Below are 26,487 nucleotides of genomic sequence, written 5' to 3'. Positions count from 1 at the left end.
GGAGGCTCAGAGAGGCCTGGCACACAGTGAGTGCTGGGTGAGTATCAGCTGGTACCACTACCCGAGGCGGGGGCGGGGGGCAGGGGGGTTGGCGCAGACAGTCTCATTCTCACCGGAAGGGTCACAGAGCCCCCCCAGTTCCGGGTTCTGCACAGTGCCAGCCCTAGGGTCTCCTGTCAACAGGGGGTTGGCAGGCAGCTGTCACAAAGATGCCCATCTCCCCAAGGGGCATGATGTGCAGGATGGCTTAGAACAGGCAGACTGCCACCCCTTGTTGAATCCAAGTGCTCTTGAGCCTCTGATCTCTGGTGCTTGGGACAAACAGTCCCAACTGAGCTATAGAGCCCGACCCTCCTGGCACATCTTCCCTGCCTGCCCTTAGCCCTGACACACCAACACTCAGAATATCCAAGCAGGGTTTCAACACTCACGACCCTGGAGGAGGGTCTCCAGGGCTGAGAGAGACACGCCCCCTCTCAGTCTGTCCTCATGTCAACCTCACAAAGTCTGTCCTCACAAGATTTCCTGCCTGATGGTCAAGGCTCCAAAACGCTTGATAAAGGCCGGATGGCCAAACCAGCCATTTGATGTTCCTTCCAAAACAAACCTAGATCTGCAGTCCTTTGAAGCCAGCCTTCTTTACCACCACGAAAGGGCTCACTTCTAACCAACAGCAGGAAGATCTGCTGAAAAGTCGCTCGTCACAAGTATGTGAGAATATTTCTTTCCTTTTTTCTCAAAGACACAAGACTCACACATGGATATTTCTGTTAGGGTTAGGGTTAGGGTTAGGTGTGTGTGTGCAACAAAGAACAATTCTGAAGCTTTGGCCTAATTCTAAACTTACAAAAACCCATGCAGATGTACCTCAGTGTCCGCTCTCTGGATCGGAGGGGAAGATTTCTGGTCACTGGCTATGACACACTTTTAGAGGGGGAGGGGAAGGTGCCCTGACACATCTGCTACTGCAAGAGGCTCCACTGGAAACCAACAAACTTCAGCCTGACCTCGGTTGGGTGACAATGCCCATCGGGGCTGCTAGGTCGAATCCCGGTGCCTTCCACAGTATGGATTATTCGTCAGCACTGCTGGAAAAGCCCCGAATGTATCTCAATATGGTTTAAACCCAATTCAGATGTCAGGAGCACAGTTTCATCCACACCCAAGCAGGTAACAGTGTGCTCTGTAGCACAGCTCCCTTCCCCTTACAAGTGAGACAGACTGGGACCTGGGACCTGGGACCCTTTGCTGCAGTGCTTGCACCGGGACAATTGTCTCCTGGAGCTACAAAATACAAAGAAACTATAAGGGACTAAAAATAACTGCGTGCGTGCACAGTTGGGGCACATTATGGACAAGATACGAAAAGACCAAAAAACACACCCAACTGCCACTGCTGAAGAGCCAGGAGCAAAAGCAGGGGGTAGGGAGCAAAACCAGGGTACTGGGCATGCCCCCTGCACACACCACCACCAAGGGGTGGTCAGATCACCTAAGCTACCCCTCCAGCCCGACCCCTGGACACACCCCTACCCTCACCCCATACAAGGAACCAGCTCACCACCCCTGCCAGGGAGTGAGCAAGGGAAACTGTTACTTGTTTTCACTCACCCCTGCTGCAGCAGGAGCCCCAGTAAAGCCTTGCCTGAATTTCTTGCCTGGCCTCTTATCAATTTCTATTGATTGGGGAAGGCCAAGAACCCTGGTAGGTAACACAAGGACTGGTTCACAGGACATCATGATGACCATGCAGATGTGGATAAGGATCTCTGCTTTGTTCTGTTGTGTGGGGAGGCCAGACGCTCAGAAGCACTCACACCAGTACAAGAACCTAGCACTGGCTTCTACTGGAGGAGTACATGCAGGTTGAAAGCTTTGTATAACTTTCCCAGTAATTCTTGGTAAAATGGGGAACTAGACTCAACATTCAGAAACAAAAGGAGGATAACTCAAAAAATTCAAATGCTGCGGCGACTGGTCTCATGTTGTGGGAACAGGGACCTTCCTCTTGTCGGGGGCTCTGCTCAGAAAACAAGGGGAAGGGACACGGCCCCAGGAACGATGCCCCATCAAGGAACAAACTGCCCCACAGTCCACTGTGCAGAGACGGGACTGCCTGGGCACCATCACCTAATGCGAGCGGTGAACAGGAGATGCTCAACAACCAGACTGAAAATTCTAGGTCCCCCAGGAATGAGCTCCTGCACATGAATATACTGCTAGAACAGTATGTCTTAGCCCAGGAAAGGATCTTTATCCTCTCCTCAAAGATAGTCAAAAGCGGTAACTTGGGCACGCTTAGCTCATTTTGCTTTATTCTTTGGGACATACACTTGCACACACACACTCTCACACACATACACATACCTATGCACATGCCCACACACAAATACACTCACACGTGGGCAAACACACATGCACACAACCACACCCATACCCACTTGTGAGGAGGACCTTACTGCCAACTGGACAGATCTCACATTGCCAGCTCCTTCTACTGGTAAGAAATGCCTTCTCCAGAAACACACACACACACACACACACACACACAGAGCCTCAAACTCTTTGCGATTGCTGATGCAATTTAACTACATTTAGAAAAGTTGGAATTTGACTAAATTCCTTTTTTTTTCCAATGAAAATACAAAGAAAAATAAAACTTCATATTGTATACCACCATGAATAGAACAAAAACCTTATTGCTTTAGTGGTCTTTCTCCTAGAATAGAAAATAACCACTTCCAACCAAACAAAAAAACACGAAGTTAAATGCCCACAAAAAAATGTTGAAGTTTCTATATATTGTAATAAGATCTTTTAGGATTAATACTTCAGGGGAGCCTAATATTATCAACTTCCTGGCATTTAGTTGTTTTCATTAAGATTACAGTACTTTACTCTCTGTAAGCACTGCTTTCCTAGACCACAGGTTCAAGGCAAAGAATCCATGGCAAAGTCACCGGGATTGGAAACCAAAACATCTTATTATACAACCAAATTGACATTCCCCATGAAGTAAACGCAGTTGATATTATAAAACATGGTATGTCTCAGATAATTATATTACCTACCTAACTGAATTGCTTTGAATATCCACAGTTGCTAGAATTAAATTTTTAGTCCAAATATAGTTATTATATTCTCAAAATAATTTTCTTTCTCATAGTCTTTCCTGTTACCTATTTAATATCCTTCAACAAAAGTATGTGATTGTTAAATTTGAGAATAAAAATGTCTCACAGTATAAATTATGAGTTTAGTGACTATATTTCATTATGTAAAAGAAAACCATGAATCTTTTTGCCAAGGCTTGATATTGACCAATCCAATTAACACACCCAGCCAGCTGTCTTTGTTTTCCACTTAGATGACAGATGGTTTCCTTTTTCAATCCCACAGCAGAGAATATAGTTAATTTGAAGACTACTCGAACAGTTTAAGGAAAAAGAAACTTTGGTGTAAGAACTATCTTATAAACCACCTTTTCACCCCTAGTTTTCCTGTGGTAGAGGTAATTTTGGGAGCATGTGTAGGTAGAAACAAAAAAATATTAATTGTGTCTCCTACATAATTGGAATTTTAGTCATTCTGCTAAACTTGAATTTTGTCAAGTAACTTGGGGGAGGACTGACTCTCCCTCATAAAGGAAACTCTGAGCTTTGTCATTGTCTGAGAGAGTCTGGCACCCAATGCTGGTGGTAACTTAGTAAAATCTACGTGCAAAGTGGAAGAAAAGCTGGGTCACTGTCTTAGGATCCGTGCCAATCTAGACATTAGGTACATCTTTTTAAAGTAGTGCTTCTCAGACTTTTTCCAGCCTAGGAAATTTCCACACTAATGTCATCGGGAGCACGCGCCAGGCACACATGCACACATGCGTGCACACACCCACACACGTCTGGAAAGAGCGAGCTTCGGCAGGCTTGTGGGTTCAGCTCTTCCTGCAGCTCCCACAATCACCGCTCCAAACTGTGGGAAGCAGATGGCCCTGTGGGTGTAGCCGGGGTGTGGGCAACAATCCCACAAGTCCATCCAAGAGACAAACTGGAGGAACATTTTTTCCCAGGAAATTAACTCACACGTAAGTCCCCTCCTAGACGGCCCCTCCCTGACACCGACGTGGCTTACATGGCCTCAGGGCCCCACCCCCTCTGAAACTCCAACACCACCTGATGTTTAGGGCCCCTGCTTCTGCTTTATCCTCAGCAGTATCCCTAGTCCACCTCTGCCCGATTTACCTATTCACACGTCACACAACACCATGAGGGGAAAGACGTTTACCTGTTTTGATGGGTGCCTAGAATGGCATTTAAAGCATAGTAAGTGCTCAATAAATATTTGTTAAAAGAATGAAAAATCACAAAAGTGAGTCTCTGTAAAAAAAAAAAAAAAAAAAGATCTTTATGTAAAATTATCAGCCTAAGGACCTCCTCATTCTGCAGAAATGACTGTGCGAATGTTACAGATGAGCTAGAAACTTCTCCCCATATAGAGGCTGAACACATGCAGCTGCACGGGCAGGGCTGCAGGTCTGAATGAACGCGTGGGATGAAGCAACACAGATGCCCAATGAACAGGAAAGACGGGGCGCTGGAGAACCCCCATCCTGCCAACCCAGGAGCTGCCAGACCCGGAAGCTTTGGGCTCCCCGCTGATTCGACGGGTGGGGGAGGGTGGCCTTGGCAGAATCTCCTGACTTCCCTGTTTGTCATCTATAAAAGGGTATGATCATCATTACCTCACAATTTATATTTAAAAATATGATTTAAAAATGTTTGAACCACTATGAATGGGAGAGGCATGATAACGCCTGGCCCCCAGGAAGCCGGAACAAATCTGAGCTGTTATTGTGACAGCTCGTGTTCAGCCTTGGGGTCCCTCTTATTTCTTGGATAATGCCAATTTCACCCCAACTTTTTTTTTTTGGGCCACGCTGTGTGGCTTGCGGGATCTCAGTTCCCCAACCAGGGACTGGACCCAGGCTCCTGGCAGTGAGAGCACGGAGTCCTAATCACTGGGCCGCCAGGGAACTCCCATGACCCCAACTTTTAAATCAAATGTTTATTTTGAAGTGCCAATGTCTATGTTTCCTTCTCCAGAGGCAAGATGGCTGGATGGCTGAAGGTGTCTGGGGGCCTTGTCCCCTTGGACTCAGGGGTCTGGGCAAGCCATGCGTTCCCACCTCGCTGTGCTTCCAGCCCCTCAATTCTGTACAATTTATCTAACTCTCTTCTTTATATACAATTCTGTTTCCACCTCTGAGATATCATCTGACCTGTATCATTGCCTAAAACACCTACCCGGCACCCAAACCCTCCCATCCTAGCCTTCAGAATACAATTTAAGCCCTCTTTCTGGGAGCCTCCCTAGGCCTCTTGGAAGGCCACTTTCCAAGCCCAATCCCCTAATGGGATTCTTCTTGTTGCTCAGTATCAAGTGTCTGCTGGTGAGCAGGCCTGGGTCCTCTAGGTGTTGGTCCCACTGCCTTAAATGACCAGATCCTACAGTGTGTGGACCACTTCCCTCTTTCTTAGCATCCTTCCCCAAGCAAACAAGCACTTCATAAATGACTTCGGAAATTGGAGAGGGTGGGAAGAGGAGCCACATTCTTGCCTTGTCAGCCAAGGGTGCTGGGGGGAGGAGCTGGCCTTCAGGTGGAGGGTCAGTGGATTTGTTCTCCGGGACCCAGCCAGCACAAGCTCTCCCCGGCTCTCAGCTCAGGGAAACCAGATCCCTGAGGCTCAGCCTCGGACCCCAGCCCAGGCTGCTGCTCTCTGCATGCCCTCCTGAACACCTCGCATATACAGGCGTGGGATCCATGGGGCTGCTGTCCAGAGATCCGTCACCTGGCCTTCGTCCACGGCAGTGGTGGGAGCCCCACACAGAGGGTGGCATCCCCAGCACCCAGCTCCAGCAGCACCTGTCCCAGCATCTCGCAAGCTCCCAGGCCCAGCACCTCCCAGTGGATGGCTCCACTGCACCTGTGAGGGCTGACCCACTGGTACAGCCCGCCCCTCAGTAACTTTCCTGCCATCCCATGAGGGACAGCTAAGCCCTCGGCCATAAGAACAAGACTCAGGCTTGGGGGCCTCTTCCCTGGGCGCTATCTTAGCACCAGGACCACTGGCTGTTCCCTCTATCAGCTCTTCTGCATTCTGGGGAGTCCCTTCACTTCTTACTGTGCAATCCCCCATGAGGAGTTCTTTACATCAAACTTGCCCTGACCGAATCAGCTGTGGTTTCTGCCTCCTCACTGGACCCTGACAGATACACCCAGCCCCTGCATGAATGTCAAGGTCCTCTCATATTCTTCACCTTAGTTTTGCAAATCACCTCTAATTTAAGTTTTCCTAGGGGCCTGCACTTCCAACTGAGCCCTCGTCAACGTGGCACTGTGTTACTGTGCATTGGACAGGAATCCGCTCTTCACCTGCCTGAGACGCCAGCTGACTCCACCCATGAAAACCCCACTTCAATACATAGAACTGAATGTTCCTGGCATTGTAATGTTACAGCCAAACCTTGGTTTTCCAATTGTCAGGCTTTTAAAAGCCAGAGACTTCCTATCTTTATATTCCATGGGGCAGTTCATACATTTCAGAATAATAATGTATGAACAAGAATTCAGGTACCAGAAAAATGCCTTTGGACGTTAGGGAAAGAGGGAGAAAAAAACAGAAAGTGAAAAAATATACCAATAATAGAGACTAGAGTGTGCATTCATATTGAAGAATTTGGGTGCTGATAAAGAAATTTTTTTTTAATCAAAATGATTTTGGTTCTTAATTTTGGCCATTTTGACTAAGTTATGGCTCAGCTCCATTGACCTCCTCAGGCATGCACGGGCCCTACGCAGGAGGATACAGGATGTGTCTGTCTGTAGCAATCCTGGAATTTCAACATCCATCTTACAAACAGCATGTTTATACAAAGCACCAGCGAGAAAAGTGGGTGGAGGAGGCTTTTAGATATTACTGGGTTCAGCAGCTGAACAAATTATAAGACAGGAAACAAGGAAGTTGTTCCCGAGAGCTGACCAAGGAGATGCACCCCCGTGGCTTTGCCCCACCCGTCACCCAAACAGATCCACTCTACTCTCAGGTTCTGCAGTTTCGCCAGATTTTCCACAGCGTCTGAAGTTTCACCCATTAGATACACAGATGCATCCGTTTATGTTACAGGCACCCTCTGCTCACACTGGCTGCTCCACCTGGATGGAGCTGGAGCCTGTGCGGTCACCACCTCCCTCCAATCCAAGCCCATCCCTGCTGACCTCAGGGCTCGTCCCCACGTCTGTGCACTGGAGAGGGCTTGGGAACAGTGGGTTCTGAGGGACTGGGGCAGGCCTGGGGGAGAAGCCTTGGGGTGAGGCGACCTCAGGACACATGCACATGTGGCCGGGGGGGAAACAGCAGGGGAAGGTTGGCCCACATTTATTACCAAACCCTGGAGCACAATCAATGCAGAAGCTGGAACGCACTGAATGTGCCAGTGCTGGGCCTCAAGGGTCCCAAACAAGCATTGTCACCAACTCTCCTGATCTGGGAGAAGAGCATCCCATTTAAAAAAAATACTATTTTTAATGTTTATGTATGCTTTGCCTCGTTCCAAGAAAGATTTGAGGCAGCTCACAAAAACATTTCTTGGCACAAAAGGAGATGAAAACGAGGAAATCATGGTGGTGGACAGAAGTGACGGCAGAACAATCCAGACACTGGTGAGGAAGTCCAGGCTGTCTGCAGGAGGTGGGTGAGTGTCAGGCTCAGAAAGTCCTACCACCAAGGCCAGCAGTAGCCCCAGGGTGTGGGATGCCATCTGGCCCTTTGCAAGTGTGTAGGAGGTGCCTTCGGCTGTCACAGTGACCAAGGGTAAACGGCATGGACACTCATAGCGGGATACGGGGATGCCCCCCGACAATCCTGCACAATTAATGCCCTACGTCAAATGCCGACAGTGCCCCAGGGACAACCCCAGGCTATAAAACAAGCCAACTGCTCCAGACCCATCCCAGTCCTGATTCTAAGGCCTGGTTCTCCTGTAGGAGCTCACTGAGAGGGTGCCAACGACAGAGGAAGAAAATCCCCAGTGTGTGACACTGACACCCATTATGTGACAGAGGAAGAGACCCCCCCAGTGGCTGCCTTCCTGAAACTCAGGAGCTCACTGCCTCGGGCACTTCTTAAACCTTCCTTCCTCGATGGCAAGGCCCCTGAGTGACAGAGACAGGCAGCTCAGTGTCAGGAGAACAAGGTGTGGGCTAGTCCACTGCCCTGCCAGACACCTCCTGATCCCCAAGGGCTCATGCTCCTTTCTGTCCCCTGGCGTTGGCACCCCTGCATCCTCTGCACAGACCTAGAGGGGGACAGAGGTTGGAAACCCCTGACAGGGTCTGAATTTTCCGGCCACAAGGCTATCAGTGGGTATAGGTGGTGGGACCCTGCTCCCCTTCCTACTTCTCACTCCCCACAGGGCCAGCATTTCTGAGCTGTAGTCAATGCTCCTCCAAGGCAGAATTCAGTCACAGAAGACCTGACACTGAACTCAGAAACACCCCTGAGGAGAGAAATTCCTGAGCCACATGCTGGGGTCAGGTCATTACTGCTGCTGTGTTAGAATGACAGCAACAGCTGGGTAAATGCTGACAGTCAGCCAGTCCCAAGTGTTCCTAGTGACTTTAAAGGGACTCCAAATCTAAGAAGTGTACAGTGGAAATCAGAGTCATAAAACTGGGTCCTGTTTCCCATAGTCACGGGCCGGTTATGCGCTCAGGGGGACTGGGGTCCTCTCAGACCCTCAGTCCCACATCCATCCATCAGCCTGGCCTGATGGAGGGGATGCAGGTGCTCGAAAGCCTGGAGGGCCGGCATGGGAAGCACCACGGGACGTGGTACCTGGGACCCCGGACACGCCAGGTCACTTACGAGCTCGGAGAAGCCTCGGACCACCTGGCGCCGTTTCAGGTTGGTCTCTCCATCCAGGTTGGCTGTCTCGATGTGGCACAGCCCGTCGGGGTCACTGGAGTAGAGCAGCAGGATGTCTGCAGGGATGATCTCATTGCAGCGAAGACGCACAAAGTCTCCCACGCGGATTTCTTTCCAGAATCGGTTCACGTACTGCTTTTCTTCCCTGGTAAAGAGACAGCCGTTAACAAGTCTGGAGGAGATCGATGGAGGCCAAATCTGGATGATGGGCACATGCAGCTCATTGAACACTTCGTGCCACTTTCTGTAATGCTGAAATTTTCCATAATAACAAGCATTTAAAAGAAGATTCCTAAAGGCCACATATAGTGAAACTCCAGTAATATGAAATATCTAGAACAGGCAAATCCATGGCAATAGAAGGTGGATTCGTGGCGCCAGAGCCTGAAGGGAGGGGAGATGGGACAGAGAGAAATTGTTTCCTGGGTACAGGTTTCCATTTGGGGTGATTAAAATGTTCTGGAACTAGGTAGTGGTGATGGTTACACAACACTAAATGCACTAAATGCCACTGAGCTGTCCACTTTAAAATGGTTACACTTTCCACTCTTAGGTATATACCCCAAAGAATTAAAAGCAGGGACTCGAATGGATATTTGCCTACCCATGTTCATAACAGCATTACTCCCAATAGCCCAAAAGTGGAAACAACCCAAATGCCCAACAATAGATGGATAAGCAAAATGTCGTATACCCATACAGTGGAATATGATTCAGCCATGAAAAGGAAGGAAATTCTGACACATGTTACAACATGGATGAACTCAGAGGACATTATGCTAAGTGAAATAAGCCAGTCACAACAGGACAAACACTGTACGATTTCACTTTTAGGAGGTCCCTACAATAGACAAATTCATAGAGACAGCTAGTAGAACCTCTGTACCTTCTGCAGGATGGAGATCACAGCAGATGTATCCTCTCCACGACACTCAAGATGAAGGAGAAAATCACTCAAATGAGTGCCTGCCACAGTCAGCTTTCAATACCTGATAGTTACTATTGATTAATAGGTAGTAGGATGAAAACACGTGTAGATTTTGGCTTTAGATTTTTTTTCACTCTGGAAAAATGGGCTCATTAATCCTACAAAGGGCATTTTTAAGAGCTCCTTGAAGGCAGTTTTGTCCAGTTTTATAAATAAGCAGAGGAACAAGACTTTATCTCAACATGACATTCTACATGAGAAAACTGCATCAAAAAATCCTCTGGGTTATGTTGTTAGGAAAATAAAAAGCCCTAAAACACACTTCACTTTCACCATCACCTTCTCACTGGCCCCCCACACTTCCTCGCCTGAGCTCCCGGAGAACAATTCAGCAGCGAGTCTGTCTCACCTGACTCCTGAGCGCTGAGTGATGAGTCCTGAGTGTCAGACTTCTATTTTATTCCACACTGTGGATCTGAGGGAACCCACGGCAGACTTCCAGGGGCTCCTAGCATCAGCTGCCCCAGGTGCTGAAAAGAGAAGTAGCCCCTTCCACTATAAGCCTCTATTTACTTGCATTCCTCTGTTTCAAGATCCACCGTACTTTGGTCGCTATAGGGCCAACAAAGATAAATTAGATACAACTTTGTCCTCAGAAATAAATTCAAGGCGAGACCAAAGCATTAGATAGCACCCCCTGGGGGCTATAGAATCAAAGGTATTCTTCCGGACCAAACCCTCCCTGCAAGGCCAGGGTGCTGTTCAGGTGAGGCATCCTTTTCCAGCTGTGACAAGTCCCCTAGCCCGAGCCCAAGGGCGCTGCCCGCTCACTGTCACAGTCTGACTTCTTCCCAGTGGACAGACATCCTTGATGAGTGACAAATGAAACATCACTTAAGTATGTTCCTATTTCCTCTTCTGAAGATCAAACCTTGACTTTCTATCATTGCAACATTAGCTCTTTAGTCTTTCTTCCTTATCAGGACACTTTGTTGGCTTCCCACAGAAAGTACAGAGGAATTTGAAAGGCCCTGTCCTTTCCAGAAGAAGGTTTCCAAAAGCTAATTCACTGTGCGGTCACTGAGGTGGGCAGTGCACGCTGACAGTGAGCTGGACGGGCCCCAGTGTGACAGCAGCTGCCAGGAGACCGGTGGTCCTACACTGGCCCTGGGGACAGGCAGGAGGCGGGGATGGCCGGGCCGGAGGAGGCGGGGCGTGACACTGTCTGGGTTGTTTATCTTCACTACATTCCATTTACAGAACTCATCAAAAATAAAGTCAGTTTCCATCTGCTTTGAAATCTTAAAATATTAGCTTGCCCACTCCAGCAGAGCATGTATTGAAAACAGTAACTTTGATGGAGACATTTGAGCCCGAAGGAGACCCCCGCACAGGCCCCTGGAAACACACAGCAATGGATGAGGAGACCTTGGTGACCGACCATCCTGGCGGGAGGACCCGTCCCAGCCATGGAAAGCAAAGGGAGCGGCAGCAGAGCAGCTCCAGGATGCCTGAAAGAGAAAGGCCCTGCAGCTCACAGGAACTCCTAAAGCAGCAGGACCCTTAAAACCCAGACTCAGGAGTCACGTGTGGAAGAACAGCATCACCTTGACAGACAGACAAAAATTCCTCACTGAAGCCCCACAGTCCGGTTGACTGTTCCAGCAGGAGCTCCAGCACTGAGTGTGGACCCTACACCAACCCTGCAACGGCCCTGCCTGGCCTGCGTTACTCTTATTTTTATTATATGTATATCATATATGTTATATAGTAACATACACTGTATAACTTATATATACTATATTACATATTACATGTGTATGTCTATACATATATAATAGATATATTACCTATAACATACATATTAGATATAAGCTGCCCTCCTTTTCTCAGCAACTGTATTTGGACATAAGGTCTTTAAAGAGGTGACTGAGTCAAAATGAGGTCATAGGGTGGGGCCCTGATCCTTATAAGGAGAGGGAGAGACACCAGGGATGTGTATGCACAGAGGAAGACCATGTGAGGACACAGGGAGAAGACGGCCATCAGCAAGCCAAGGAGAGAGGCCCCCAGAGACACCAGTCCTGTCAATGCCTTGATCTTGGACATCCTGCCTCCAGACTGTGAGACAATAAACTTCTGTTGTTTAAGCCGCCCAGTCTGTGGTGCTGTCACAGCAGCCTGAGCAGACTAGCACCCAATAACTTCAATTCCCATGACTCCTGCCGGAAGGAGCGGCTCCCAGCCTGCAGGGATGGGAAGGGGGAGAGCAGCAGAGGACCAGGTGACAGAGGGCATCACACCAGGAGACTCTTCCACAGGCTTGTGTCCCACATGGTCCCGTGTCTGTGCACTGGAAAAGCACCGCAGAGAAAAGATGTAAGTCCCACTGACACCATACGGCAACACTGGCCTCCTAAGAACACTGATTTTAGAAGCAGCAGGTAAACAATTTAGGACCGGCTTCTATTTCCTCAGGTCATGGTGGATGCAGTCTAGGGTGAACAGGACACATGACCCCTCCTCTCCACAGGAAAAGTCTCAGGATTGTATGTCACCTGTGGCCTCCCTGCAAACTCCAGAATTCTAACCTCCACCAGGCAGGTGCCTGCACTCCTCCAGGGACCAGGGGATCCACCTGAGATGCAAGGTTTAAAATCACCCAGTCCTCAACACTATGCATTTGTTTCCAGCAATTTTAGGAAGTGGCCCTGTGTAGTTTGCCCCCGAGATATTCCTTCTAAGCACAGGTGCTGCCCCATGTGGTGGCAGGATTCTGAGACATCCCCTAGATCCCCAGCCCTGGTGTGCAAGCCCCTGCCAGCGCCCCACCCCCGGCCCCCAAGTAAGGTGGGGGCTGTGAATGTGGGAGGAGTCACTCCTGCAGGTGTAATGAAGGTGACCCGTCAGTGGGCTACGAGCTAATCATCGGGTGGGCCTGATGGAGCCACAGGAACCCTGTAAACTGGGCCTAAACCAGAGACAGTAAGTCAGACATGAAAGTGTAGAGAGCAATGGAAGGGCCTCATGACCAGGGCCAGGAGCTGAGAGTGGCCCTGGCCATCAGCCAGCAAGAGCACGGGGCCCCAGGCCTACCAGCACCGGAGCTGAATTCCACCAAGAACCTGAACGAGCCTGGAGGAGGACGAGACCACAGCCAGGCTAACACCTGGACTGCAGCGGGTAACACCAGGGCAGAGCACCCAGCCAACCCGCGCCTGCACGCCTGCTCCCGGAAGCTGTGACAGCACACATCTGAGTTGTCTCCAGCTGCTGAGTTTATAGTAACTCATCACACAGCAGTAGAAAACTAATACGCACAATTCCCTTCTTCTGCACAGAAGCAGGAGTCAGAGGCGTCTCAGTCCTCTCAGGGCACAGCAACTGGAAAACTCCCACTCAGCTTTAGAATATGCACACCGAGAAAAGACTACCTCATAGGAAAAGAACGCAGAGCAAGACTGGTTAAAATCCAAACACACTTCCCTCTCCTCACAAAGTGGGAGCCCAACAGAAGGTATGCATAACATATTAAAATGTGGGGAAACCTGAAAACGTGTAGTCTTGAAATATGGGCCACATCATACATATTACAAGCATGGAGCATGGACCCTCCACGAGAATGACAACCGCCCTTGCAATCAGCCATCACCAAGTACCCTGCTCAGGTGTCCTGAGGGGTCTGCCCCAGAGTGTCAATCCAAGAGTTCAGGGTCATTGGTGGAAAAAAGTGTGATTCTTCTGAGATGGGGGCGGGGATGGGGGAGGGGTCCAAGCTGAAAGGGGTCCTGATAAAAATGCCTTCTGTTCGAAAGAACCCTTAGAAGGCCACAGGCAAAAACATGTCTTTTCTAGGGAAGCACTGCCACTGGTTTTTCTGCGCCAAACCCCTCACCTCTTGGCCTGTTGTTTGCTCAACTGTAAAGCCAGAGTGTTAAACAGATAATTTCCAAGATCTGTTCTTAGGGCAAAAGAGGCTTCTAATGATTAGCTTTCCTCTTCTGGGAAAATCAATTAACACCATTTATAATTGGTCCTGCTGAGCTTTGAAGTTCTTATCTGAGCCTTTTTTGTGCAAAACAGCACAATGTGGGGGGGTGAAGGAATAAGGAAATATTAGAGTGACTAGTGACAAATTTTATTTAAAGACAAGCAGTAAACAGAATTTTAAGATCCCTTAATTCATCATTTTTGGTCAGTTATTTAGGCTGACAAACTATTTATTTGTACTAGTTATGTTTTTAAAGTTACTAAGTAAACAATTCCAATAAGAGGAGGTAGCTGGCTTACAGAATTTACAGGAATTATTTTAAGCAGTTGAAAGCAGGTTTTTGCCTGAAGTTACTTTCATGTAGCTCTTCATGAATGCAGGGTTCAAGGACTCCTGCTCAGAAATGTTCTGTTAATGATTTATTTTTTGAAATGCATCAGAATTCCCACCAGTTCAGCCTCACTCATGATCCCTCTCCAGTGTTGAAACTGTCTCTGCAATGGCTAAGGGTTTTCAACAATGTATTTATAAATCTCTCCAATTGTATTGGGGGGGAAAACAAATCTGACTCCATATTGGATCTGTTTCTTTAACTTCTGTATTCTATTGCTTTTGCTTTAAGTTAATCACTAAAGGGACATTGCCTATAAGCTTAAATTATACATAATGGCCCATCTCTGGGAACCCTGCCTCCCAGGTACTGAGCCTTAAGCTAAAATACCTTTGTTTAACTCACAGGAAACATCCTGACCAGGCCCACCTGTGAATGACTACAGGGAGGAGAAATTAACACATCCCCTCTGGAGGCTGACCAGAACCAGGAAATGTTTGACTTTACTTCCCCTTTTAGTATAAAAGAAGTCTGAATTTTAACTCAGGCAAGATGGTTCTTTGGGGCAGGAGTCCACCACCTTCTTGTTCTGCTGGCTTTCGAAATAACGTCACTATTCCTTGCCCCAGCAGCTCATCTCTCAATTTACTGGCCTGTCCGGTAGTGCAGCGAGCATTATGAGCTTGGACTCGGTAACATGATGTGGCCAAGGAATAAAACCGAACAAATTGATAAAGTTTAAAAAGAAAAAGGCACTTGCAGAATTGAGGGAATTTTACTTTTATCTTCAATGCGTTGTTTTCAAAGAAATTTTCATTTGGGTTATTGGATTACCATTTTCCCAAACAGCAAAAGAAAATTTTTTTAAGGTGACAACAGATTCCAAATTTGAGAAACCATTTAACATCCCTGGTGACCCACTGCCCCTCCTTGTACAAGGACAGTCCCAACAATAATTGGGCTGTCACTGTCCCTGATCTCCAACCTGGTTTATGGATTCATGAACGTAAGAGTCCTCCCGCCTGAAGGAAGGAGGGAGAGGAAGATGCACGCCCATTTTTGACTCCACCCACAGCAGGTGGCTCCTCCCTTGTAATGTGACACGACCATTCCAGTTTAGTGACCAGGAGGCAGGCTGCCCACAGTTCTAAATATGTCCATGAAATGCCCATGTCACATGCATGGAACCAGCGTCCCAGGGCATCTTGCTGTTGGAGACGCTTGCCTCTTCCATTTCTCAGTAATTTAGGAAATGAATGAGAAGATTGAAATGCTTCTAACTTGGATACACATTTGATTTTCTGGCCCTTACATTATCTAACAACTTTACGTGGCCATATTTTACCATATACTTTCTCATGTTCCAAAAATGCTCCCTTTAATTCAATTGCATATAAGTTTCACAACCACACACGGGAACTCCCCAAAGCCCTCCCACCATTCACCATGCCCACACCCTGCTCAGGTGCTGGCAATGCGTGTGCAGGGGTAAACAAGGCACATCTCACTCACCTCCCTTGATTTTTCCCTCCCTTAAACTTGTCTCTCCCCCAACAAGACCAACAAACAAAGGAGTGTGTCTTGGGTTTGGATGGGCAGGAAAGAATGAGAAAGAGAAAGAAGAGATAGAGGGTTTTTAAGGTTTGAGCAAATCCACTTGAAAACAAGGCATTAAAGATGAGGGCTTCCCTGGTGGCGCAGCGGTTGAGAATCTGCCTGCCAATGCAGGGGACACAGGTTTGAGCCCTGGTCTGGGAAGATCCCACATGCCGCTAGAGCAACTAGGCCCGTGAGTCACAATTACTGAGCCTGTGCGTTTGGAGCTTGTGCTCCGCAACAAGAGAGGCCACGACAGTGAGAGGCCCGCGCACCGCGATGAAGAGTGGCCCCTGCTTGCCGCAACGAGAAAGCCCTCGCACAGAAACGAAGACCCAACACAGCCAAAAATAAATATAAATAAATAAAAATTAAAAAAAAAAAAGATGAAAGTACAATTCCCTCACTTGTGTTTTAAGTACAATTCAGGGCTGAGAAGAACACTTGTTTTGATTAGGCAGTCAGGGAGTGCCTCCTGGAAGAGGGGGCATCTGACTTTAGCTCCTGAAGGATGAAAAAAATCTTAGCCTAACCCATACCCCACCCACCCCAAGCAGACTACTTATACTAAAGAGTGGAATTTAGGGAGAGGCTAAAAGGGCAATGCCCAAACCAAAGCTAAGGGAGGGCACAGCAAAAGAAATCAGGAGACTCAGACACAGAAACAGTAAAGAAAGACCATGGCATGGGAGTTCGACTGTACAATCAATGTGACTGGACTCCATGAATGATCAGATGAGTCAGGCACGGGGTGCCCAGGTCTCCAGCCCTGGTGGCTGGAATGTGGGAGCCACTGACCTCACCCAGGAGTGGGTGTGCTGTGGGATGGAAGAGTCCAGTTGTGAGCAATGCTGAGTCCAAGATGCTGATGGGCATATGGGGTGGGAGATGCGTCAAAGACCAAGGTAGATAAAGACAGGCACTCAGGGTTCACGCATGGAGGAGACAGGATGCCGACCACGGGCACTGTCATGGTGATTATCAGGGAGAGAGCTGGCTAGAAGGAAACAGCGTGAGCTCAGACGGAAGCAACGAGGGAGGGAATGCCGAGGAGGGGAAGCCGGCGGGGGTGGCTGGGCAGGCAGGCGGGGCAAAGAGTGGGGGCTAGGAGCCCAGGATGAAGATGTGCCCAAGGTCTCGTGGTGCCTGCTCACCACCACGGGCAGGAGTCCAGGGGCCACACTTTCCACTGCCAAGTGATCACATCTGGACAAACAGTCATGGAATGTGTGCTCACAGTCACTGTATTTTTATTTCCTTTTGTGTGGCCTCAACCTTCAGTGGCACAAACCTGAATACGGCACACCTGTTATGATCAAAGGTCACTTTTCCAAACACTCCTGGCCCTTCTTCCTCCCCCTCCAGACCTGTTTTCCACTCAAGCACATTTCCTGCCTGGCTAAGGGAGAGTTCAGTCTCTTGAAAGACGGGGAAATGTTTTCCAGGAGTGGGCCACCTGCACAAGGTTCACGAATGCTTAACGGCTTGGGACAAGGCTTTCAGCCAACGCCAGCTGGAGGCTGACACCAAATCCCCGTCAGCGCCCACACATCAGCATCATCTTAATAATCAGAGCAACAAAACAATAGGTACGTACCCCCGCTAAGTGCAGCCCTCACATGGAGCAGGCAGCACGCAGAGTGCTTACACACAGTCCTCACACTACATTCTCACTTACGGATGGACAGACTGACCTGTCCAAAGTCACACCCAGAAAGGGGCACAGCGAGGACCAAATCTGTCTGACTCGGGGGCCCATGAAGCCCTGGGGGAGGTCTGGTTTTGAAAGTATTATACATTTTACATTTAATCTGTGGTTTGTAATTAAAGCAAGAGCTGAGATTTTGTTTTCTTAACTTAGAAAGACGGTGTGATTGTTCAGAACAGTTAAGTGAATGGGGTACCTGTATGGGCAGCGCTGAATGTAGAATCATAGAGAAAATAAGACCGCGTGGTTAGCAACATTCCATACAATGTCTCTGACGTGGAACAACTATCCCTGTAAAGAGAGAGCTCTTTCCAAACATCAAATTGCTTCAGGTCTACCTGTCAGTTTATCACATCTTCTGTTGGTAAAACATCCCCTGGATAAGAAAGGCAAGCTCCAACTAAAGTCGTGCTTCATTTACTAAACAGAAAAAAAGTTGGCCAGAAATATCGGGATGCATGCAGGTGAATGCATGTTCTTTCCTCCACATGGTTCAAGATCGAGGTAGGGTCAAACGTAAAGTATCTAGAAAGATCCACAGAACATTTTTAAGAAAAAGAGAAGCCCAGAGAACTCACGAAACACGCAAACCAACTAGACTCAGGCCTCCCAAGCATGGCCCGAGTGAAGTACTCCTTTGGCCCTCGAAGGGGAGAGCTGCTCAACACTTTTTAAAGCTTTTTTAAGCAAACAGAACAAATGAGAAAACAGGATGCAGTGAGGCAAGCCCTAAATGGGAGTGTGGCAGCAAGAGATCCAAGAATCTCGTGGAATAATCATCGTGCCAAGGCCTGATGCCTTAGGGATGAGAAAACCCTTCATGGATCCATTATTCAGATCGTGGACAAATGAAGGAGTGTGTGGGGATGAAGAGAGAGAGAGACAAAGATGGACAATTTTCACAGCACTTTAAAAAGACCCATCAAGACTCTGAAACTACTCCAAATTTAATATACACTCATTATGAGACACGCCTGGGACCTGGGACCCTTTGCTGCAGTGCTGCAATGCATGCACCTGGACAAACCTCTCCTCTAGCTACAAAATACAAAGAAACTATAACGAACTAAAAATAACTGCATGCATGTACAGTTGGGGCAAATTCTGGACAACAAGATACAAAGAGACCAAAAAACCCAACTGCCACTTCTGAAGAGCCAGGAACAAAAACGGGGTGGAGAGCAAAAGCAGGGTACTGCACATGCCCCCTGCACACAACACCACCAAAGGGGTGGGCAAACCACCTAAGCCACCGCTCCGGCCCGACCCCTGGACACACCCCTACCTTCACCCAATATAAGGAACCAGCTCACACCCCCTCAGGGAGGGAGCAAGCAAGCGATCCTGTTGTTTGTTTTCGCTCCCCCCTGCTGCAGCAGGGGCCCCAATAAAGCCTTGCCTGAATTTCTTGTCTGGCCTCTGATCAATTTCTATTGATTAGGGAGGCCAAGAACCCTGGTCCGCAGCAATTACACAACAGGCAGAGAAGGGAAAAGTCCAGAATGAGAGAGATAATGGCTTTAAAGCAGGGTTTCTCAGCCTCAGCGCCACTGACGTTTGGGGCCAGATCGTTCTTTTTGCAGAGGGCTATCTGCACTGTGGGACTTGGGCAGCACCAAGCCCCCACCCAAGAGGGGCAGCAGCCCCTCCCCACAAATCCTACCAGCCAAGTTCCTCCTGGGGGCAAAGTCGCTCCAGGTGGAGGACCACCACTTCATAGCACCCAGGATGGACATTCAGGAAGGTGGGTTATTAAGTAAACCTTTACAGAACCAACATATTTTAAAAATTACGTGGGTGAGAACTCAGCACTAAAACAGAAATGGCAAAATCTGCAGCAGACACCCGACCCAAATCTGTTGCATAACGTCCAGAATGTCTCTCCTTTCCACCCTAAACTGAAACAGCTGCTCCTTCGGTGAGACATGCTAATGGATTCGGAATCTCATACTAAACATCAGAGGATGCTGGCGGTACTCACCCTGGATTACGGGGCCTCTGTCTTCTTTAGAATGAAGATTGGATGCTGACTTTCCCAGCCCCCACTGGACTATGCTGGGACCACACAATTATTCACTGCAATGCCACAATGCATACCCAGAAGAAAGGAATTTTCCCCAGGAGCTGTACTAGCTTGTGACAGCAAAATGACACCTAAAAGAACATGACCAATTAGAAACCTCTTGGTGAGTTATAAAACTTTTGTTTTTGGACAAATCATTTCTACAGCAATCTTTTCTGAGTTTCATGGGACAGTCTCAAAATAGCTCACCAGACATCAGGATGCGGGATCAGACTCTATCCCAATAATAATACTGCCCATTTGTAAAGCATGTAAAATACTTCGGGGGCACTTTTAGAGTTTTCAAGGTAATTTCTTCTACATTCACTGGTTGGTATGACATTCTCATGAAACAGGCAGGATGACTCACATTTTTCAGGCAATGCCTTAAAGCTGGGAGGGGTCTGGTGTTTTTAACAATTTTTCCTAAGAGGCTGCAACAATACATACTTCTCCATTGGTACCTAAGAGTACCCGCCGCCCTGTTTCTGCAAACAGTAAGTGCTTCTTTCTTTTCTCTCCTTGCCACCTGATAGGCAGACAGGACACCTTACCTTTTTACTGCTCCTGTCTGACTCCCAGGCCATTTAACCTGTTCTTCTGGGAATAAACTGCCTATTTTCCCACCGTTTTTCCTATCGTATTGTTTGCTTCCTTCTTGACAACTTAATTTGTGAGAGCTTTTATATTAAAAATATTAATCTTTTTTATTTTACCTTGAAAATATTTTTCTCTAAAGAATTATGTTTTTTAATGTTTGCTTATAGTATATTTTTGTCATATAACAGTTTTAAATTTTTATATAGTTAAATATGTGTGAGTTTTCTAGGCCTGGCTAAGAAAGTCCCCTGTGCCCCTAGACTGGACGTTTACTTTTTTGTTTTTTGTTGGGGAGTGCAGCATTCTTTTCTTCTTTAGTATTCAAGTGTTCAAATGAACTGATATTCATTTTTATATAGTACAACCTGAGGGTCCAAGGCTGTTTCCTCCAGACAGCCAATTGTATAAACACTGTTTATTAAATAATCCTTTTCCCAAGGAACTTAAGCACCCACTCTAAAATTCTCACATATAATATCATGTATTTGGGGTTTATCATATCTTTCTCCATGTCCACACTCTGACACTGGGATCCACTGCACAGTGTGCTGGATCAGCCCCACCACTGGGAGCCCCCAACCCCGGGTGGAGGCAGCCCCATGGCAGGGCCCCGGCTGGCACTCTGGGTGACACTGGGTGCTTCCTGCTGCCACCTCTGCACCCCTGCAAGTCACAGTCAACTTCATGCTGCAGCCCTGGTTCCACTAACTGTATGAAAAGTCCCTCCTGTTTGATCTTTTTAAAAATGTCTTGGCTATATTGGGGCATTATAAACTCTAAGGCCATTTTATTCAATTCCAAGAGAACCTTGCAGGCAGAACCACACAGCACACATGCACCCTCTTCTTGGAGAACTCACTCTCCCACCCACGGCCACAGGAAGCCTCCTGCTGGCTTACATCCTTCAAAGAGATACTGCAGTTATCTTCATGCAGGCTTTGAGCCCTTCTTGTTCAATTCACTCCTCTGGGTGCTCACTGCTCCCTGAGTTACTGTGAGTCATTCTTTATGGTCCCAAGCCTTCCTCAGCAGCTGTTTCTCTGGGCATGAGTTCCCTCTGCTCAAACCATTTTCCTTTCCCTGGCGGCCAGGCCCCTTTGAAGGAATGGTTACTATTCTTGGTTAGCATGTTTGGGCTCTGCTCTGCTTTCTAAAATGATGGCAGGTGCCCGCCTTGCGGAAAGTGAAGCGGCCCCCAAGAGAGCAGTGAGCATGAAGTTCACCCAAGCTCCCGCTGGCAGCCTCTCCCAGCCTCAGGGGCAAATGAAAAGCACCCTGGAGGCCACAGCGTCAGGTCACCCTTGCATGCACCAACGGCCACCTTCCCCACTGAAGGCCCACAGCCCTCTGCAGGCCCAGGCTTTCTCCAAGACACTCACTCTCCTTTGTGGCACCCACCCCAGTGCTGTTCTCCGAGTGCCTGTGGCCTATGCAGGAGCCTGAGCCAGTGCTCTGCACGGACCCAGATGGACCAAGGTCGGTCCAGATGCACAGAGACCTGTGGCCACTGCTCCAGTATGCAGGTTGGAGAGGAGAAAGATTCAGGCCCCCATTTCCCCAGAGCCCCCTGCTTCCTCTGAATCTGAATTTTGAAAGTGAGAAGGCTTCATTGATGACAAGGTCCCTCCCTCTCATTTGACATTCTGAGGGGACTAAGGGCCAGAGAAGTAGACAGATTTTTCCCACTCGGTGGGGGTGATTGTCTGCTCCCACTGCACTGCCGGGAGTCTTCCCGAGGCTCATTGAAAAGCACTGACCTTTGGGTCACTCTCTGACTAATACCACGCTGGGTTCCCCCCGGCCAAGCAGAATGAGGAATCACGCAAGCAACCTAGTCTCTATATAAAGTTCTCTAAAAAAATCACTGCAATAACATTTCTCCATAATTGATTTATTGCAAATGTCCCTCAGTCATGACAAGCACAGTGAACGACCTCAAGCAAGCCCTGTCCTTCAGAAGATTCAGCCCCTGGAACGGAAGGGATGTTAAAATATGGATCAAACTATGCTCTGGCAACATGATTTCTTTTGAAGCAGTTTGTGTGGGGACGTAAGACACCTCTGGAATTCACAGCTTGGGAGTCCAATCCCAATTTTCTCCAGTAAAGCAGTAACGGCAACAGTATCTCAGGAAATTGATTTCACCCAATAATTTTCTGAGAATGATCAACAATGCTGGAATTCAGAATTGACTTAATCCCCTCTTTGGGTAAAGACATGGTGAGTTTGGCCATGCTGCTGATGGTCCCCTTTTCCTTGTGCCACGGCTGCCAGACCCCACTGGCCACCGCAGAGTCACTGTCACCAGTCATGTTTGCAGTGCCCTGTGAGGGGGTGCCACTCCCGCTTTAAGGAGGAAGATGCTGAGGACCAGAGGGGGTTAAACCTATGCCCTGACTCACGGCTGGAAGAGAGGAGAGTTGCTCCAAAAACACGCATAGAAGGAAGGCCTGAAACTAAAGTAACCCATGCTTTCCAATTTTAGATTATTGGGGGCAAAAATGCTAAGAAATGGGAATTGCTAAATTATAGATGTTCTCGCCCATCTTTATTTAGAAAAAAAAATTTATTTTTCTTCTTGGGGGAATCAAGCAGGTTACAGTAAGTTACATTCAAAGAATCTTTTGTCGCTACACAAATGTGCAAAGTTAAGAAGCACACCCCTTCGGAGGAACTGAATCAGCCAGGGGTTCCCACCATCCCAGCACCAAATCACCGTCATACTGCTGAGCCCACCTCATGAGGCCTGGGTGCCATAGACGTGACTGTCACACAGGCCCCACTGTGGGAAGGCCTGCCGACTGGTCACCTCTGGCCCAATTCTAAACCCGTAACAATGACGACTTTGGGATTTCAACATAGCTTCTTGAGATGGGGGAGAGACAGACCCTTCCCTCAATCCACTTCAGTGATTTGGGGTTGAAAGGGCTTGTAAATAGGAACAAAAAATTTTTTAATGTTTTTGGATTTCTGCTTATGCCTCTAACAATCTAAATACCATTGAATTTGATTCCTGATTTTGGTTTTAGCAATATGTTATTATCTTTACCACTATTAATAGTAATACTTATTTTCCCAAAGACTGCCAGGTAGGTACCAGCACTAAAATTACTGCCTGGAAATATTTCTTGAGACATTTTATTCCTTAACGGAAGTAGTGTGTCATGAAATCCGCTGGGAAAAATTTGACCTGTGAAAAGGGTTTGTTTCGCAGCCAAAGCACAGGCGCTGAGTGTCACAGTCTCTTTCATCCACACAGCCACAGCTCTGTCATGACCCTGTGCGCACACACAGCCAGGGCCAGCACATGGGGGTTCCCACAGCAGGGTGCTGGCCAGGGAGCCTTTGTTCCTGCACAAGCTGAGTCTGGCCGACATCAGAGAGCACTCACCCTTCTTCAGACCACTGCGGTTCTTTCCACTGGGGATGTGCCCCTGTGGCGAGGCAGGCATCCTGGGCATGGCTGCAGCCACACGTGACCTGGACAGGTGTCCTCTGCCTGGAACTTGCCTGCTGCCCCCTGGGATGGGCCAACTGGGCCTCAGGACAATGCCCCCTGGGTGGAAATGGCAGCAGCAGTAATTCAAACTCGCCTTGGAAAGGCCTCTCACTCCTTCAGTGGCTCTTGAAACTTTAGTAACTTGGAAATGTTATCTTTCAGAAAAGAATTCACCAAACACACACCTGTGTATATTAGGCTCCTCAGTGGCACAAGGAATCCCCCTGCTGCCAGGAAAGCTGGGACAGGCACCCCCAGGCCCAGGAGACACCTCTGAGCGGTCACTGTCATGAAGAGGGGCCGACCCGCCGCCCGCGTCTGTGGACATCCCGCAGCAAGGCCAAGGGCACAAGGAGGGCAGCACAGAACAACAAGAAGATTCCAATCAGCAGGAGAAAAAAGGCTTTTTTACTTCCTGCAATATGTGATTCCAGTCTGGTGAGACAGCTTCCAGGTCTCCTGGGCCACAGGGGCTGGATGACAAACACCTAACAAGAGAACAGTCTCCAGATCATGGTGACAAAACCCGATTCAGCTGCTCTGGCTACCACCCGCGCTGGACACGCCCATAAAGGGCTTTCATCTGGACCCCCCAACAATGCAAACTGAGTCTAGTGTAGAGTAGAAGGTGTGTCAGGCAGCCCACTCTGGAACATTCAGGAGGCTTCCTACCCATCCTAATAAAATTCACTTTATTTCAAATACCAATACATGGTTAACTATTTTAACATCTATTTCTCACCTTATTTAATTTTTTATTTTTCAGTTTTATTTTATTCCTAGTATTTCAACAACAGCAGAGCCTATGTGCTTTTACAGAAATAAAGTCCACACATTTAATCTAACGCCAGTATTTGAATAACTTTAGTGACAGCACTATCCTCATGCTGTCCCCCTTACGGAGGAGAGTTCGGGGCGTCATTCTGGGTGAAAGGAAAATGTATCTCCTCTTAGGTAACTAACTTGAACAAAAGAAAACTCTTGGGAGTGACAGCCTCCCCTCAGCTGGGGAAGGCAGTCCAGTGTGTGCCATGACCCCAGGGGGACAGAGATGCTTTGGGGAACCGGCCACATGTACTGCCCTCACACTGTCCTACACACTGGGATTTGAGGCCCCTCAGCCAGCAGCTCCCCAGACCCTGGGTTCAACCCCAGGGTCAGCACTTCCGAGCTGTGCTGCCAGGCGTGTATCTGAGCCTGTGTCCCCATCTGCAGAGTGGAGATAACAGTGACAATGCTTGTACCATGGGGGTAGGGAATGGGTGCAGAGATGAGCTTGGCTGTGTACTCAGGGCTGCTGTGACGGGGTCTTGGGTGAGTCTCTGGGGGAAAGTGCCACTACGGAGCTTCAGAATGCTGACTCGTACTCACCTCCCAGGCGGCCAACACCTCTCACCCTTAGTTCCCCATTCATCAGGCCTCAATGTGCTCAGTTTGAAAATGGTTCAACCTGGCATAGAACAGCTTGCTTTTAAGGAAATCACACCTTTCCGCTCTATAAAGCACCTTGCCCCTACCCCTTCTGCACCTACTGCTCACCAGGCTACTGTCCTTTTGCACCACCAAGTGGGAGGGGCACCTCGGGCCCCCATGGGGACCCCTCCTTACTAATCTCTGAACCCGACATGCCTGACAGAGCAGAGGCCACGTGGCAGTATATCTCCGTTACTGGCCAGCAGTACCACTTGTCTTGGGCCAAAGGCTGAGAATCTCCCTGTGTTCCAAAGGGAAGGATCTCATGCACATTTTTTATACCAACACAGGGAACACGTGCTCCACATGATGGGGGGGCACGTGGTCGACTCAGGCTAGTACCACACACAAAGCCATCTTTGTTCACCAGGGAGACTTTAAAAATTATTTTCCTGTTTCAAGTCAGTAAAATGTTGCTTTTGGGCCAAGACTTACTTGGGAACTCTCCAACTGGACGCTTGTCTTCTGAGAACAGAACAGAAATTGGGCAAAGTGCACCACGGAGACGTTGCATATGCCTGTCTCTGCAGTACAGACCATGTTGTTTCAACATCGCAACACGGAGCTGGGCTTTCCTCCTTGAAAACTGAAACCACCAGGCTGGGAAATATGGAGGCAGCTTCTCTCAGACCCACAGGCCTCCCTCACTGAAGCTGGGGCCACATGGATGCACTGAATCAGAGCCTGGGACTATGGACCAGTTCCCTCTGGCAGCAGTAACAGATTACCACAAGCGAAGTGGCTTAAAGCCACACAAACGTATCATGTTATAGTCCTGGAGGACAGAATCCCAACATTGGCCTCACTGAACTAAAATCGAGGTGTCGGCAGGGTCGCATCCCTTTCTGGGGGCTCCAGGGGCAAACCCGTCTCCCTGCCTTTTCCAGTTTCCAAGGCCACCCCCCTCCTCCACCTGCAAGGCCAACGTGGCATCAGGCCTCTCTCACTGAGCTCCATCTCTCTGGCTCTCTCCTGATTTTTTTCTTCCACCTTAGGATCCCTGGGATTATAATGGGCCCACCCAGAAAAGCCAAGATAATCTCTTTATCTTAAGGTCATCTGATGAGCCACCTTAACTGTGCTTTGCCATGAAAATATTCACAGGTTCTGAGGATTAGGAGGTGGATGTCTTTGGGGGACCATTATGCTGCCTAAAACAAATCATGAGCAGAAGTCAGGTAAAAGTGCATTTTATATGTGAGGAGGGTGTGGCCAATATTCAGTGGGATGTGTCCTGAAGTCAGCTCCCACCTGGTGCCCTCACGGCCAAGGGACCCTTGTGAGTGGGGACGATTCCTGAAACAAGGCAAGGCCCGGC

General features: G+C 48.4%; 1 protein-coding gene across 1 annotated transcript in view; it reads right to left on the bottom strand.

Annotated features, from left to right (window-relative positions):
- ATP10A (ATPase phospholipid transporting 10A (putative)) overlaps positions 1-26,487 on the bottom strand; it is a 171,964-nt gene that overhangs the window by 98,651 nt on the left and 46,826 nt on the right. The window contains exon 2 of the mRNA XM_059912628.1: positions 8,922-9,126. Coding sequence (XP_059768611.1) covers positions 8,922-9,126 — 205 coding nt within the window. The remainder of the gene's footprint in view (positions 1-8,921; positions 9,127-26,487) is intronic.

The sequence above is a fragment of the Balaenoptera ricei genome, chromosome 2 (genome assembly GCF_028023285.1).
Source record: "Balaenoptera ricei isolate mBalRic1 chromosome 2, mBalRic1.hap2, whole genome shotgun sequence".
NCBI lineage: Eukaryota > Metazoa > Chordata > Mammalia > Artiodactyla > Balaenopteridae > Balaenoptera > Balaenoptera ricei.
This window is presented reverse-complemented; position numbering and strand designations above follow the sequence as displayed.